Source organism: Octopus bimaculoides, chromosome 7, assembly GCF_046866305.1.
Source record: "Octopus bimaculoides isolate indiv1 chromosome 7, ASM4686630v1, whole genome shotgun sequence".
In the NCBI taxonomy this organism is placed as follows: Eukaryota; Metazoa; Mollusca; class Cephalopoda; order Octopoda; family Octopodidae; genus Octopus; species Octopus bimaculoides.
In genome coordinates this window covers 28,449,256-28,462,654 of record NC_142934.1, presented here as the reverse complement: position 1 = coordinate 28,462,654, position 13,399 = coordinate 28,449,256, and the positions used below count along the sequence as shown (strand labels likewise).

The 13,399-nt window shown below is 36.4% G+C and overlaps 1 protein-coding gene across 4 annotated transcripts in view; it reads left to right on the top strand.

The window, feature by feature from the left end:
* The window catches only part of LOC106881997 (vitamin K-dependent gamma-carboxylase), a 71,728-nt gene that overhangs the window by 37,051 nt on the left and 21,278 nt on the right, over positions 1-13,399 (top strand). For all 4 annotated transcript variants that reach the window (XM_052969632.2, XM_014932533.3, XM_089355068.1 and 1 more), the window contains 2 exons: positions 3,853-4,016; positions 13,200-13,354. In XM_052969632.2, the coding sequence (XP_052825592.1) occupies positions 3,853-4,016; positions 13,200-13,354 (319 nt within the window). The remainder of the gene's footprint in view (positions 1-3,852; positions 4,017-13,199; positions 13,355-13,399) is intronic.

Genomic DNA, 13,399 nt, shown 5'->3' with positions numbered 1-13,399 from the left:
TAATATTCTCAGAAATAAATGATGATGGTCTCAGCATTGCTTTGCATGCTAAGCTCCTTCTGTGTCACACATGTGCTTCGGCAGAGCTCACTAGGGCTATTCAGTTAGAACAAGAATCTAGTTTTGATACATCACCCTTGACTCACTTTTTTGAATTTCATTTTTAATTTAAATGCAATTTATTTTAAAGAGCTATACCTCCTTCTTTACTTTTGTTTATCAAATTAATCTAGAAACATACAGAGGTTGGACAAAATAATGGAAACACCTAGCATTATAGCATCATAATTTTGAAATATCTATAAAACCATCAAAAGCTTGTTTATTTTTATGTTTTTTGGTATATTATTAGTGTCGCTTAATATGTTTTGCTAAAATTGCTATTTCTTTTCAGATATCATCAGAAAAAGGCAATTACAATTCATTAAAATAACTGACCTATCAGACTTTCAAAGAGGTCAAATTGTTGGTGCTCGTATGGCAGGCACTAGCATAATGAAAACAGCCGAAATGTTTGGTTTATCAAGAAGTACTGTCTTGAAAGTAATGACAGCCTTTGAGAAAGAGGAGAAAAACCTCCTCGTCAAAACAAAACTCCGGAAGAAAACCAAAACTTTCAGATAGGGATTGTTGGACTCTTACACGAATTGTTAGAAAAGATCACAAAAGTACAGCTCCCAAAATTACTGCAGAGCTTAATGACCACCTTGAAAACCCAGTTTTTGCAAAAACTGTTTGCCAGGAGCTGCACAAAGTTGGATTTCACGGGAGAGCTGCAATCAGAAAACCAATACTTTCAAAAACAAACGTTGCAAAGCATTTAGTGTGGAGTAAAAACCTACAGAATTGGTCCCTAGAGCAGTGGAAGAATGTTATTTTCTGAGATGAATCATCCTTTACCTTATTTCCAACCACCAGCATGGTATACGTATGAAGACAGCCAAAAAAAGCATTTGACCCAGACTGCCTTCTTCCAACTGTTAAACATGGAGGAAGATCTGTGATGATCTTGGTGGGGCTATATCTTGAAAATCCGCCAGCTCGATGGTTTCTCTTTGTGGCAGAATTAATAGTCAAGTCTATTTAAGCATTTTATCTGATCAAATTCATCCTACGGTTGCAGAACTGTTCCAGATGGAAATGCAATCTTTCAGAATGATAATGTACCAATTCACACAGCTAAAGTTGTTACTGAATGGCACAAGGAACATTCTAATGAAGTTGAACATCTTATCTGGCCACCACAGTCCTCTGATCTCAATATTATTGAACATTTATGGTGCATTTTAGAAAAACAAGTAAGGAGTCGATATCCTCCACCATCATCACTACGAGAACTGGAAACTGTTTTAGCTGAAGAATGGACAAAAATTCCTTTGGAAACAATTCAAACTTTGTACGAGTCCATACCTCATAGAATTCAAGCTGTAATTACTGCCAAAGGTGGACCTACGCCATATTAAAATTAATTTGTTTGAAATTTTTTAAGGTATTTCCATTATTTTGTCCGAACCCTGTATTTCCTTATAAGCCATATGGCTGCAGATTACCAAGCCCTCATTTGGCAAGTTTGCTGACTTTTTTGGATATATTTTCATAATGGACTGTTAAACCTGTGCTATCATTGCATTATTGACTACATCAAGGCAACAAGACTTGAATAGTTCTATTCTCAAGCCTCACCTGCCACTCACAAAATGACCTCATTATTGTGAGTGGTTACTTCAATGCATATAAAAAGTCAGAAGCCTCAAAAAATAATCAAAGGAAGAAAGGTCTGGAGAACCTTAACTGATGCTTATTATTTGAAATAGGGCACAAGGAAATCAAGAGATGATCTTTAGCTAATAGAACATAAATAATATAATATAACAAGTAAATATGATATTGATTTCAAATTTTGGCACAAGGTCAGCAATTTCGGTAGAGGGGTAAGTCAATTACATCAACCCCAATGGTGTTACTAATACTTATTTTATCGACCCTGAAAGAATGAAAAGCAAAGTCTACCTTAGTGGAATGTGAACTCAGAACATGAAGATGGACTAAATGCCGCTAAGCATTTTGCCTGGCATGCTAACGATTCTGCCACCTTGCTGCCTTACAAGTAAATATAATATTAAGCTTCTTAGAAGGATCTAGAGCAAGATTAAAAGTGGTTTAAAACTGACTCGCTTAAATCATTCCCTGATTCTGTGATATAAACTGTCTGTTTTAAAGTTATCTAAAGTATAATCTTCCATTAAAATTTAATATTATGTTCAAAGCATCAGCACAACAACAAAGTATTTTCACTAAATTCTTCATTATTTTCAAAATTATTTGAAGTGAAGGTAGTGTATTTCAACAGAAATATAATAACAAAAAGGTTAATTAGTTTTAAAACATAGTACTTTAGGCTTTAAGCTAGTAATTAGCAAGCTATAATTTCATCTAATCTGACATATGTTGGAGTAATTATTACGTCTTGAAATTCTTATATATCAGATTAATTTAAATTGTGTTGATTTCTTAGATAAGAAGATATTTTAATCAGTTGTTACATGTATATAAACAGTTGTTACATATATATAACATTTAAAATATGTTGATCAAATGAGAAAATGAAAAAAATAGAATCTCTTACTTTAAGGGTAAAGTTTTGTTGACACAATGTGTTTATCATTAGTATGTGTCAGATAAAGAGTGTCAAATGTCAAATTTCTTGCTCGGTGGATTACTCATCAGCCGGTCATTAACTTTATTGACTACAAACTTAGGTGAAATGATTCTTAGCAGTTCAAGAAACAAACATATGGACTCAGTCCAGTGGAACATCACTAATAAAAGATGCTAACATCAAGTACAGATTTTGAAACAATTCAATGAGGTGGTTGACTATGCCATCTCTAGTACCCAGTCCTTACCAATTCCAAGTATATTCACAAATGTAATTGAATCAAAAGCTATGCTCATGTAAACAGTGTGCTGACATTTTGAGGTAAAAATAGACAGAAGATGGTATAAACATGTTCTAAATGACAATTACTTGGTTACATTCATTAGGATTATGTCTATCCTGACTGACAATGGGATCTCCTACATTTCCAGGTGTACTTCCACATCTATGAGATGGGCACAGCATTGTCTTTTAGGGATGTAGAATTGTGTTAGTTTGAAAACTAAAACAAGTGTATGCAAATCTTATATTTTGAGCACACTTTTGTATGGGGAAAAAGTATGGACTCCCTACATCAGGTATAAAAAGGAACTTGAAACTTTTCACAGGCACTGTCTGTGCAATATCTGCAATATCTGCAACATAACATGGCAAAATAAGATATCAAATGTCAAAATTTTAGAAACATGATACCTCCTGTGTCGAAAGTATGCTGTTGAGAATTCAGTGTTGATGGGCAGGATGTGTTCAAATGCAAGATGATTGCATTCCAAAACTTGTTTTGTAAGGCCATCAACTAGAGGGATTCCACAGTAAAAAAAAAAAAGACCCCTGCTAAGGTATAAAGATAAGCTGAAACAATCAATGAAATTCCTGTAGCTTAACGTGACATCTTGGGAAAATTATTGCCTTGATCGATCTGAGTGGCATAAAATGTGTCATGATGCATCTAAATAATTTGAGTTGAAGAAACAAGAACTTTATCCTATAATCAACTGACAAATTGTCCAATCTCAGGCAAAATCGAAGTTAACATTGTCCCCATTGTGACTTTATATTTTGCTTTTAATCCTTTCCTTCAAACACTCATAAATTCAAATTGACAGGAGTGACCACCACCACCATCGTTGTTGTTATTATTTTATTATTATTATTATTATTATTATTATTATTATCTTTTTTATATTTTCCAGATTATTTTTGACACCTGACCAAATAGATTTATTTATTGTACATTATTTTGGCTTTTTCCTTGATCTCACCATTGGATTTTTTCTATTCTTTGATATAACCCGACCATATGCCTTTGTTTTTGGAATGAGTTTTCATTTAATGAACTCGCAAATATTTAATATAGGTAAGCCATCAACTAATCTAAACCTGCTTTAATTTTGTAGTATATATTGCTGTTTTCCTACTGGCCTCTATGTTTGCAAACATTGTAGAAATAATCTGAAATATAGTCCATTTGATGTGGAATGTTACTGAATAAGAATAGTTGAACCTAAATGTATTGAAAAAAGAAGATAAGCATTAAAGGGATGGGCTTTAAAAGTGGTGAAGAAGTTTGGTTCTCAATCACATGGTTTCAGGTTCAGCTCTACTGCATAGCAATGGCATCTTAGGCAAGTGTTTTTTTACCATAACCCCGGACCAACCAAAGCCTTGTGACTGAATTGTGTAGACAGAAGCTGAAAGAAGTCCAACATATATATATGTCATCATCATCATCATATGTCGCTTTTCCATGCTGGCATGGATTGGACAGTTCAATGAATTCAGTGTCTGCTTTGACATGGTTTCTGTGGCTGGATGCCCTTCCTAACACCAACCACTTAACAGTGTACTGGGTGCATGTGTGTGTGTGTATGTGTCCGCTTGTCTTCACATTATGTAATAATAGTAAAATGAATGTCACAGTCATACAACCAATGTCATTCATTTCTAATATTTTATGAAAACATGTCTGGCTATGGGGAAATATTACCTTACATGGAAACAGGTAAAGATTGGTGAGAGGATGATTGGTCATCCAGATGTAGAAAAATTTGCCTCAATAAATCTGTCTGATTCATGCAAACATTGAAAAGTGGACATTAAAATGATGAGTTATATCTAATTTACTTCGTTTTTTTTTTTTTGTTTTTTTTTTTAATATTTGAAGCCTTATAAATCTGAGCCTTACATAAATTAGTCTCTTTGTATTTCAATTTGCCATGTAGTCAACTTTAGTTAATTTATGTGTAGTATTCTATTACTGGGTTAGGATCTCTCTGCACTCCTCTCTCTCTCTCTCTCTCTCTCTCTCTCTCTCTCTCTCTCTCTCTCTCTCCCCTCTCTTCCTGCTCTTTGATATTGTTTAAACCAATCACCTTAGTTCTTCAACCTTACTAAATAAATGTATTTGTGCAAACTGTTTGTATAACCTTTGTTTCAGATATAAACTTGATAATGCTAATCAATTAACTAATTGCCCAGCTGTTGTTCTGTTACATAACTTGCATAGACAACTGCAAATTAGGAAATGTTGTTATAGTATAAATATTCTCATTGTCTTTGTGAGAATATTGGGTTCAAATTTTAGCACAAGGCCAGCAATTCTGAGGAGGGGATAAGTCGATTACATCAATCCCAGTGTTCAACTGGTACTAATTTTATCGACTTCAAAAGGATAAACAGCAAAGTCAACCTTGATGGAATTTGAACTCAAAACATACAGACAGATGAAATACTGCCAAGCATTTTCCCAATGTGCTAATGGTTCTGCCAGCTCACTACCCTTGTCCTTCTTAGAATATTAATGTCATTTAGGAAAGAAGGCAGTATAAAATATTAAGATTATAGTTTACATTATAAGAATTTAGAAACTTTGTGAGATACGAAGTATGTAGTTTTTAAAGGTGGACCTCAAAGCAGATAAAGCTATAAGTAATAGTATGTAAAGTATTGGATTGAAAAAAACACTATTTGATGGCAAAAAGTTGAAGTCTCAAACTCGCATCTGTAAACATGACACACATTCTATGCTTAAAGAAAGTGTAGATTTAAATCATATAGATAATCTTCAACTATTTTGCATCCAAAGGGATTTTTAATCCAATATTCTACATGCTGTTATTTATATCTTTATCTGTTTCAAATTCCACCACTAAAAATGTTATATTTTAAAAGCTTCCTTTCATTTACTAATTATGTCCAGGGTTGCTGGATCTTTAGATGTTAATAGCAATGCATTTCAAGAACTTGGTGATCCTGACCTTTGACTTCTCAGAAGTTCCTCAATCTAGTATCATGTGAATGTTGCTGTTGATGACTCTATATCTACCTGTTGCTTCCCTGTAACTCTAGGTTGGGTAGTTTTTGGGTACTACATCCCTTGACTATTACAGGTGTTATGTTCCCAAACCCCCCATGTTAGGTGAAAATTTGCAAAGTAAAAGCAGTATATTTTTTTAATCATTTTTATAATTTCTATATATTTATTTTATTATAAATGCAAAACAGCACCATGGAGGAATCAATGTAAGCTTAAATAATAAACCGCAATATGGCAAGGGATTACTGTATACCTTGCCAAAAGGGTAACCTGCATTTGTTTCATGATGGTTTATATGCATACTCCCTACTAACCCCTGTATCTAGAGGCTGTTCATTTAATCACTGCACGGGAACACTCAGCATACTCTCTGCTCCAACCCTGTCTGGTGATTTGGATTCAAGATTAAATCAAGTTTGATCAGATGATGATCAAATCCCTTACATAATCCACCTTATCACCTTTCAACTCTCCCTTTTTCTCACTGATCTATTTCCTCTCCCTGCTATATTCCTCTAACTCCTCTTGCATACCATCCCTTACCTCTTCACTTAGAATCATCACACACTGTCTCTCTCTTCCCTATTCTCCCTCAATTATAGGGACCACTTTATGCCCTCAACCTTGCAAGTTGCACTACTTGTGCTGATGCCATGAAAAAAAGTACCCAGTACACTCTGTAAAGTGGTTGGTATTAGGAAAGACATCCAGCCCTAGAAATCATCCAAAGTAGATATTGATGCTTGATGCTCTTTTCTGACTCATCAGGTCCTGTAAAATCATCCAACCCATGCCAGTATGGAAGCCAGAAGTTAAATTAAGATGATGATGATGAATTCTAGTTTGTCATGAAAAGAGGTTTAGATAGTTTTTCAGATTTTAAACTCGTGTTGATTCTGATGTCTTCAAACCTTCTTTTTATCATTCTGAGTGCATCTCATGCTTTGTTTTATCTCTCATAACGTTTTCATTCTCTGTATTAATGATCTATGTACTTTCACCTCTTTGCAAATTTCAATTGTAAATTACAATGCAAAATATTTTGAGAATGTCAGCTTGATGACTTTGCATAATAGAACCAAGCCCTTTGAGAGCTTAATATTGACCATTGATGTGATATTCTGCCCATAAAAGGATATAATCAGTCCTCAACTTTACTACAAATGCTAGGCCTCACCCTCATTGTAAATTTCTCTTAAAGAGCATACATTCTCAATTCAGTAAAGACCATATCAAAAAAACCTGTGTTTCTCTTCAGAGCCAGAAAGAACTTCAGTGACTTCAGCCCCTAACAACTATCAATTCTTTACAAAGCTCAGATAAGATCCACTATGGAGCATTGTTCTCACATTTGGTACAGTACTTCTGTTGCAAAGCCTCCAGACATCCTAGACCACATCACTGCCATCACCATCAATATCAACAAAAATGTCCATTTAACTAATTAGCAAGAAGCTTCTGAATAATCCAATCTCAAACTTACTGATTATAGTGTTTCTTTTATCTGCCTCTTCAGCATATACTACAGTGGCCCTTGCTCCAACAAACCCAGCTAGTTTCATGAACCTCCACTCAACCACTCCTGGCCCACTCATCTATCCTCCTCTCATCATCTATATTGTGTGTTAGCTAGTCTCATGAATCCTAACTCAGCCACTCCAGGCTCACTCATCTATCCTCCTCTCATCATCTATATTGTGTGTAGCTAGTCTTATGAATCCCCACTGAGCCACTCCTGGCTCACTCATCTGCCCTCCTCTCATCACCTATATTGTATCTAGCTAGTCTCATAAACCTCCACTCAGCTACTTCTGTCTCACTCATCTATCCTTCTCATTATCTATATTGTGTGTAGCTAGTCTCATGAACCTCCACTCAGCCACTCTAGGTTCACTCATCTATCCTATATCACATTACCTATATTGTGTGTAGCTAGTCTCACAAACCTCCACTCAGCCTCTCCAGGCTCACTCATCTATCCTCTTCTCATTAGTGAAAATATGTAATAAACATAACTAAAGGCCTAATTAAGAAAAACAATAAGAATAAACATAACTAAAGGATTGAAGACATTGGTTTCAAAATTTTGACAAAAGGCCAGCAATTTTGAGAGTTGGGGAAAGTTGATTACATCAACCCCAACGCTCAACTAGTACTTATTTTATCAACCCCGAAAGGATGAAGGGTATAGTCGACCCTGGCAGGATTTGAACTGAGTATGCAAAGATGGATGAAATGCCGCTAAACATTTTGCCCAACATGCTAACAATTTTGCCAGCTCACTGCCTTAAAAAAAAGGATTGATGATATTGACATATCTGATTACGTCTGTGTATGGAGAGTGAAAGAAATTTAATTGGTTGGGTTTTCAAAATTCTTGTTCAGGCATAGCTGTGTAGTAAGAAGTCTGCTTTCCAACCACATGGTTCCAAGTTCAGTCTCATTGTATGGTACTGCAGGCAAGTGTCTTCTACTAAAACCTTGTGAGTGGATTTGGTAGCCTCACCCAACCACCAGATACAGTGCTGTCACCAACATCCTGTTGTAGCAAGCAACCCTGGAAATATTGTACAGGGAACTGATGTTGCTGTAATATCAATAATACCATGTGACCTATGTTGACCAATGGCAGCCCAATACCCAGAAGCCATCTTGGTCTCCTCCTTATTCAGTCCTACATGCCTGATAAGTTAGGTTTGTTTGATGAAACTACAAAACTTGAGGTTGCATTGAAATGAATCAAGCAGTTGCTAAACAATATATGTAAACAATACATATATAATAGGCACAGGTCTGGCTGTGTTGTAAGAAGCTTGCTTCCCAATCACATGGGATCCAGGTTCAGTCCCACTGCATGGTACCTTGGGCAACTGTCTTCTAATATAGTCGTGAGTTGACCAAAGCCTTGTAAGTGGATTTGATAGACGGAAACTGAAACAAACCTGTCATGTATATAAGTGCACCAATCCGTACATTCGCCTATATGTATATACTAAACCACCCTTGCTTTTATCTCTCTATACTTTTTACTTAGATTTCTTATATATTTTTAATATTTTTACTGATAAGACTTGCTGATAGGACTTTACTGATAGGACTTGCTTTCTATATTGTGTCTATGTATAAGCTTTTTATCTTTCTATACTTTTTACTTAGATTTCTTATATATTTTATTTATAGTTAATGTTTTGTACTTTTTCCACACATATTTTTTCTGTTTTCTCCCCTCCACCCTGCTTTTTTCCTGTGCATCTATAGACACGTACATGGAACTTTATGTGCGCGCTTGTGAGTGTGTACGTATATAGATGTATGTGCGTGCATGCAAAAATATGCGCATATAGACGCATTTTAACCTTATAGGTTTTTTAAAAACTTTCTTCTATCTTTTGCTTTTAGCCCTATGATTTTTTTTGCGGGCATGTGTATGGGTGCGAGGTTGTTGAGTGTGTGTGTATGCGGGTATATATATGTATATGTAAATATATGTATAGTTTTTGGCGGGTATGTGGGTGAGCATGTGTGTGTTTCAAGCGAGGGTGGTTGAGTATATACATATAGGTGCATGTACGGATTGGTGCGCTTACGCGAACACTCTAGACTTCTCTACTTCCTTACCTTTACTCCCTCCCCTTACTTAGCGGTCTATAGCTCTTTTGTCTTAATAACGGTCAACCACACAGTAATTTCCCTTTGCTTAACGGTCATTTTTCGCAGGAATTTTCAATGGCTGGATAACTGAAGAGATGTTGGTGTGGGTTCCCACCCCGGCATCCGAAACTCGGAGTTTTATCATGGCTACCGATTAAGTGTCACATATTTTTACAGATAAATTCCTCTATTTACATAATATCGAGGTCTCTTTCTTTCTTTTGTTGTCCTTTCTATCAATATATATTTATATATATATATATCATCATCATCGTTGTTTAATGTCCACTTTCCATGCTAGCATGGGTTGGACAAATTGACTGAGGACTGGTGGACCAGGAGGCGACACCAGGCTCCAATCTGATTTGGCAGAGTTTCTACAGCTGGATGCCCTTCCTAATGCCAACCACTCCGAGAGTGTTGTGGGTGTTTTTATGTGCCACCGGCATGAGGGCCAGTCCGGCGGGTACTGGCGATGGCCATGTTCGAAATGGTGTATTTTACGTGCCACCTGCACAGGAGCCAGTCCATCGGCACTGGCAACGATCACGCTCTGACGGTGCTCTTAGTGCTCCACTGGTACAGGTGCTATCACGATTTCGCTTTTGCTTGCCCCAACAGGTCTTCACAAGCCGAGTTTAGTGTTCCTACAAATTTAGTTCAATTTCTATTTCGCTTGCCTCACCATGTCTTCGCAAGCGGAGTTTAGTGTCCAATGAAAGAATGTTACGCGTAAGTGGGCTGGCTACATCCCTGGCAGAGGCCTTGGATTTTGGTCTCATTTGGCTTGCTGGGTCTTCTCACGCACAGCATATTTCCAAAGGTCACGGTCACAAGTCAATGCCTCGGTGAGGCCTAATGTTCGGAGGTTGTGCTTCACCACCTCATCCCAGGTCTTCCTAGGCCTGCCTCTTCCACAGGTTCCCTCAACCGCTAGGGTGTGGCACTTTTTCACGCAGCTATCCTCATCCATTCTCACCACATGTTCATACCAGCGCAATCGTCTCTCTTGCACACCACAACTGATGTTTCTTATGTTCAACTTTTCTCTCAAGATACTTACGTTCTGTCGGGTATGCACACTGACGTTACTCATTCATCGGAGCATACTGGCATCATTCCTTGCGAGCTTACGCATGTCCTCAGCAGTCACGGCCCATGTTTCACTGCCATGTAGCATGGCTGTTCGTACACATGCGTCATACAGTCTGCCTTTCACTCTGAGTGAGAGGCCCTTTGTCGCCAGCAGAGGTAAGAGCTCTCTGAACTTTGCCCAGGCTATTTTTATTCTAGCAGCTACACTTTCAGCGCACCCACCCCCACTACTAACTTGGTCACCCAGATAGCGGAAGTTATCAACTACGTCTAGTTTTTCTCCCTGGAATGAGACAGAAATTGTTTTCTGCATATTTACAGTGTTTATTGCACCTGAACATCTACCACATACAAAAACTAACATCCTAGTTAGCCTGCCTTTGATATTGCTGCACCTCTTATGTGTCCATATATATATATATATATATATATATATATATATATATATATATATGATAGATCACTAGCCACTACACATTCTTTATTTTCTCTCCCTGTATTTCTTTCTGTGGAAGAACGTAAACTCGAAATGTTAGACTTTTTCACTTCCTAAGCGTTAAATACATCTGTTTGTTGTCTACACCACCTGTCTTCATCATTTGTTTTTTTGTGAATTCTCCCTATATATATATATATTTATATATATATATATATATATATATATATATATATATATATATATATATATATATATATATATATATATATACACACATACATATGTATGTATGTATGTATGTTTGCGCAGTGACATAGAAATAATCGGACTGAATACCTGATTGCGCGGTTAAACCATTGGGAGTGAAGGACCCCTAGCCCTTGTTAGGGTATCCTTCTAGGAGAAGGAAACTCAGGCAACTGGGATAATTCCGACATAAAACCTGAGGCTCAGTGGTTACCGATGATGTTGAATTGTTCTTCTTTTTGGGTTATGGCTACTGTTGCTTAGTGAGTGGGATTGACTCAGTGCACAGCCTTTCCTCACTTTAAAAAAAAATCTTCTTGCACAGGCACTGCACGATAACATGTTAAGCTTCGTGCAATGGCCATACTCGATAACAAGAGGGCAGCCATCATGTATGTATGTATGTATGTATGTATTTCTGTGTCTGTGTTTGTCCCTACCCCAACTACTTAACAACTGATGCTGGTGTGTTTATGTCCTCATAACTGAGTGGTTCAGCAAAAGAGACCAATAGAATAAGTACTAGTCTTATAAAGAATAAGTCCTGGGGTCAATTTCTTTAACTGAATACCCTTTAAGGTGGTGCTCCAGTATGGCTGCAGTCAAATGACTGAAACAAGTAAGAGAATAATGTGTGTGTGTGTTTTTATGTAGCTTTGTGTTGTGTTTGTTCCCCACCACCACTTGACAACTGGTGTTGGCTTGTTTACATCTCCATAACTTAGAGATTTGGCAAAGAATAAGTACTAGGTTTTTTAAAAAAATAAATATTAGGATAAATTTTGTTTGACTTGACATGTCAAGGCAGTGACCCTGCATGACTGCAGTCCAACAACTTAAACAAGTAAAAGATAAATTAAAATTAGTGTTGATTGATTACTTGAAGAATGAAGGAAATAGCAAAGCAAGTCAATTAAGGTTTGTTTGGAAATTCATTGCTCCTTATGTATGGTTGATTTAGTGGTGGAATTCACATGTAAGCATCCCATATAACGCCTCATAAATTTGTTTATTTTAAAGAATTTTCAGAAAGTTTTTGCAAATTTGTGTTCTACACACAGGAATTCATATGATTGTGCAAAAATAAAATTTGTGTGTGTGTGATTTAAAGGCGATTTAGCTGTTGTTTTTAGCACATCCCATGACAACCTTACACCATCCTTGTTTCTTTGCCACTCTGACATGTATCTGTGTTTTTCAATATTTTTCTCTCCCCATAAACACATTTAATGGACTGATGATGCAGCTAAGACTGGTCCCCTGCTGGGATTTAAACCAAAAAAATTGGACTGTATGTATTTTAACCCTTTAGTGTTTAAACCGGCTATATCCAGCCCAAATATTCTACTTATTTTATGCTCAAACTGGCCAGAACCAGTATCTCACACCTACCCTGCAATGTCATTCTAAAAATAAACAATTACATCTTTCAACTCTTGAAGCTACAAGATAATACCAGATTAATTTTTAAAAATGTAAATGAATAAGGATTACTTTTGACATATTAATTTGAACGCTAAAGGGTTAAACTGATTTTTTTAAAAACTGGAAAAAGAGTGGAACTTTTAGGATTTTGTGTTGGGGGGGGGGGGGGTTTAAAAAAAGTCTTTTTCTTTCATAATCATATGAATTCTTGTGTATAGAACACAATTTCGCAAAAATATTCTGAAAATTTCAAAAAATAAAAAGTTATGAGGGGTTGTATGAGGTGCTTAAACCAGAATTCCACTGATTATGTTATTTGAATTATGTTCCTTTATTTATAAAATGCACAAATTCTGTTCTGTTTGCAGGAATGTTCCCTTGGGCCATGATGGTCACGATGACAATATTCTTCTATCCTGACTGGCCGAGGAAAATCTTCAAAATCTTACCAGAATCCATCTCCTCCCTGTTTCCAGAAGATGATCCAATCCAAAAAACCAATCATTGTATTTATGCTGTAAAGGTAGAATTTTGTTGGTTTTCATCACCATCATTATCATAGTCATCA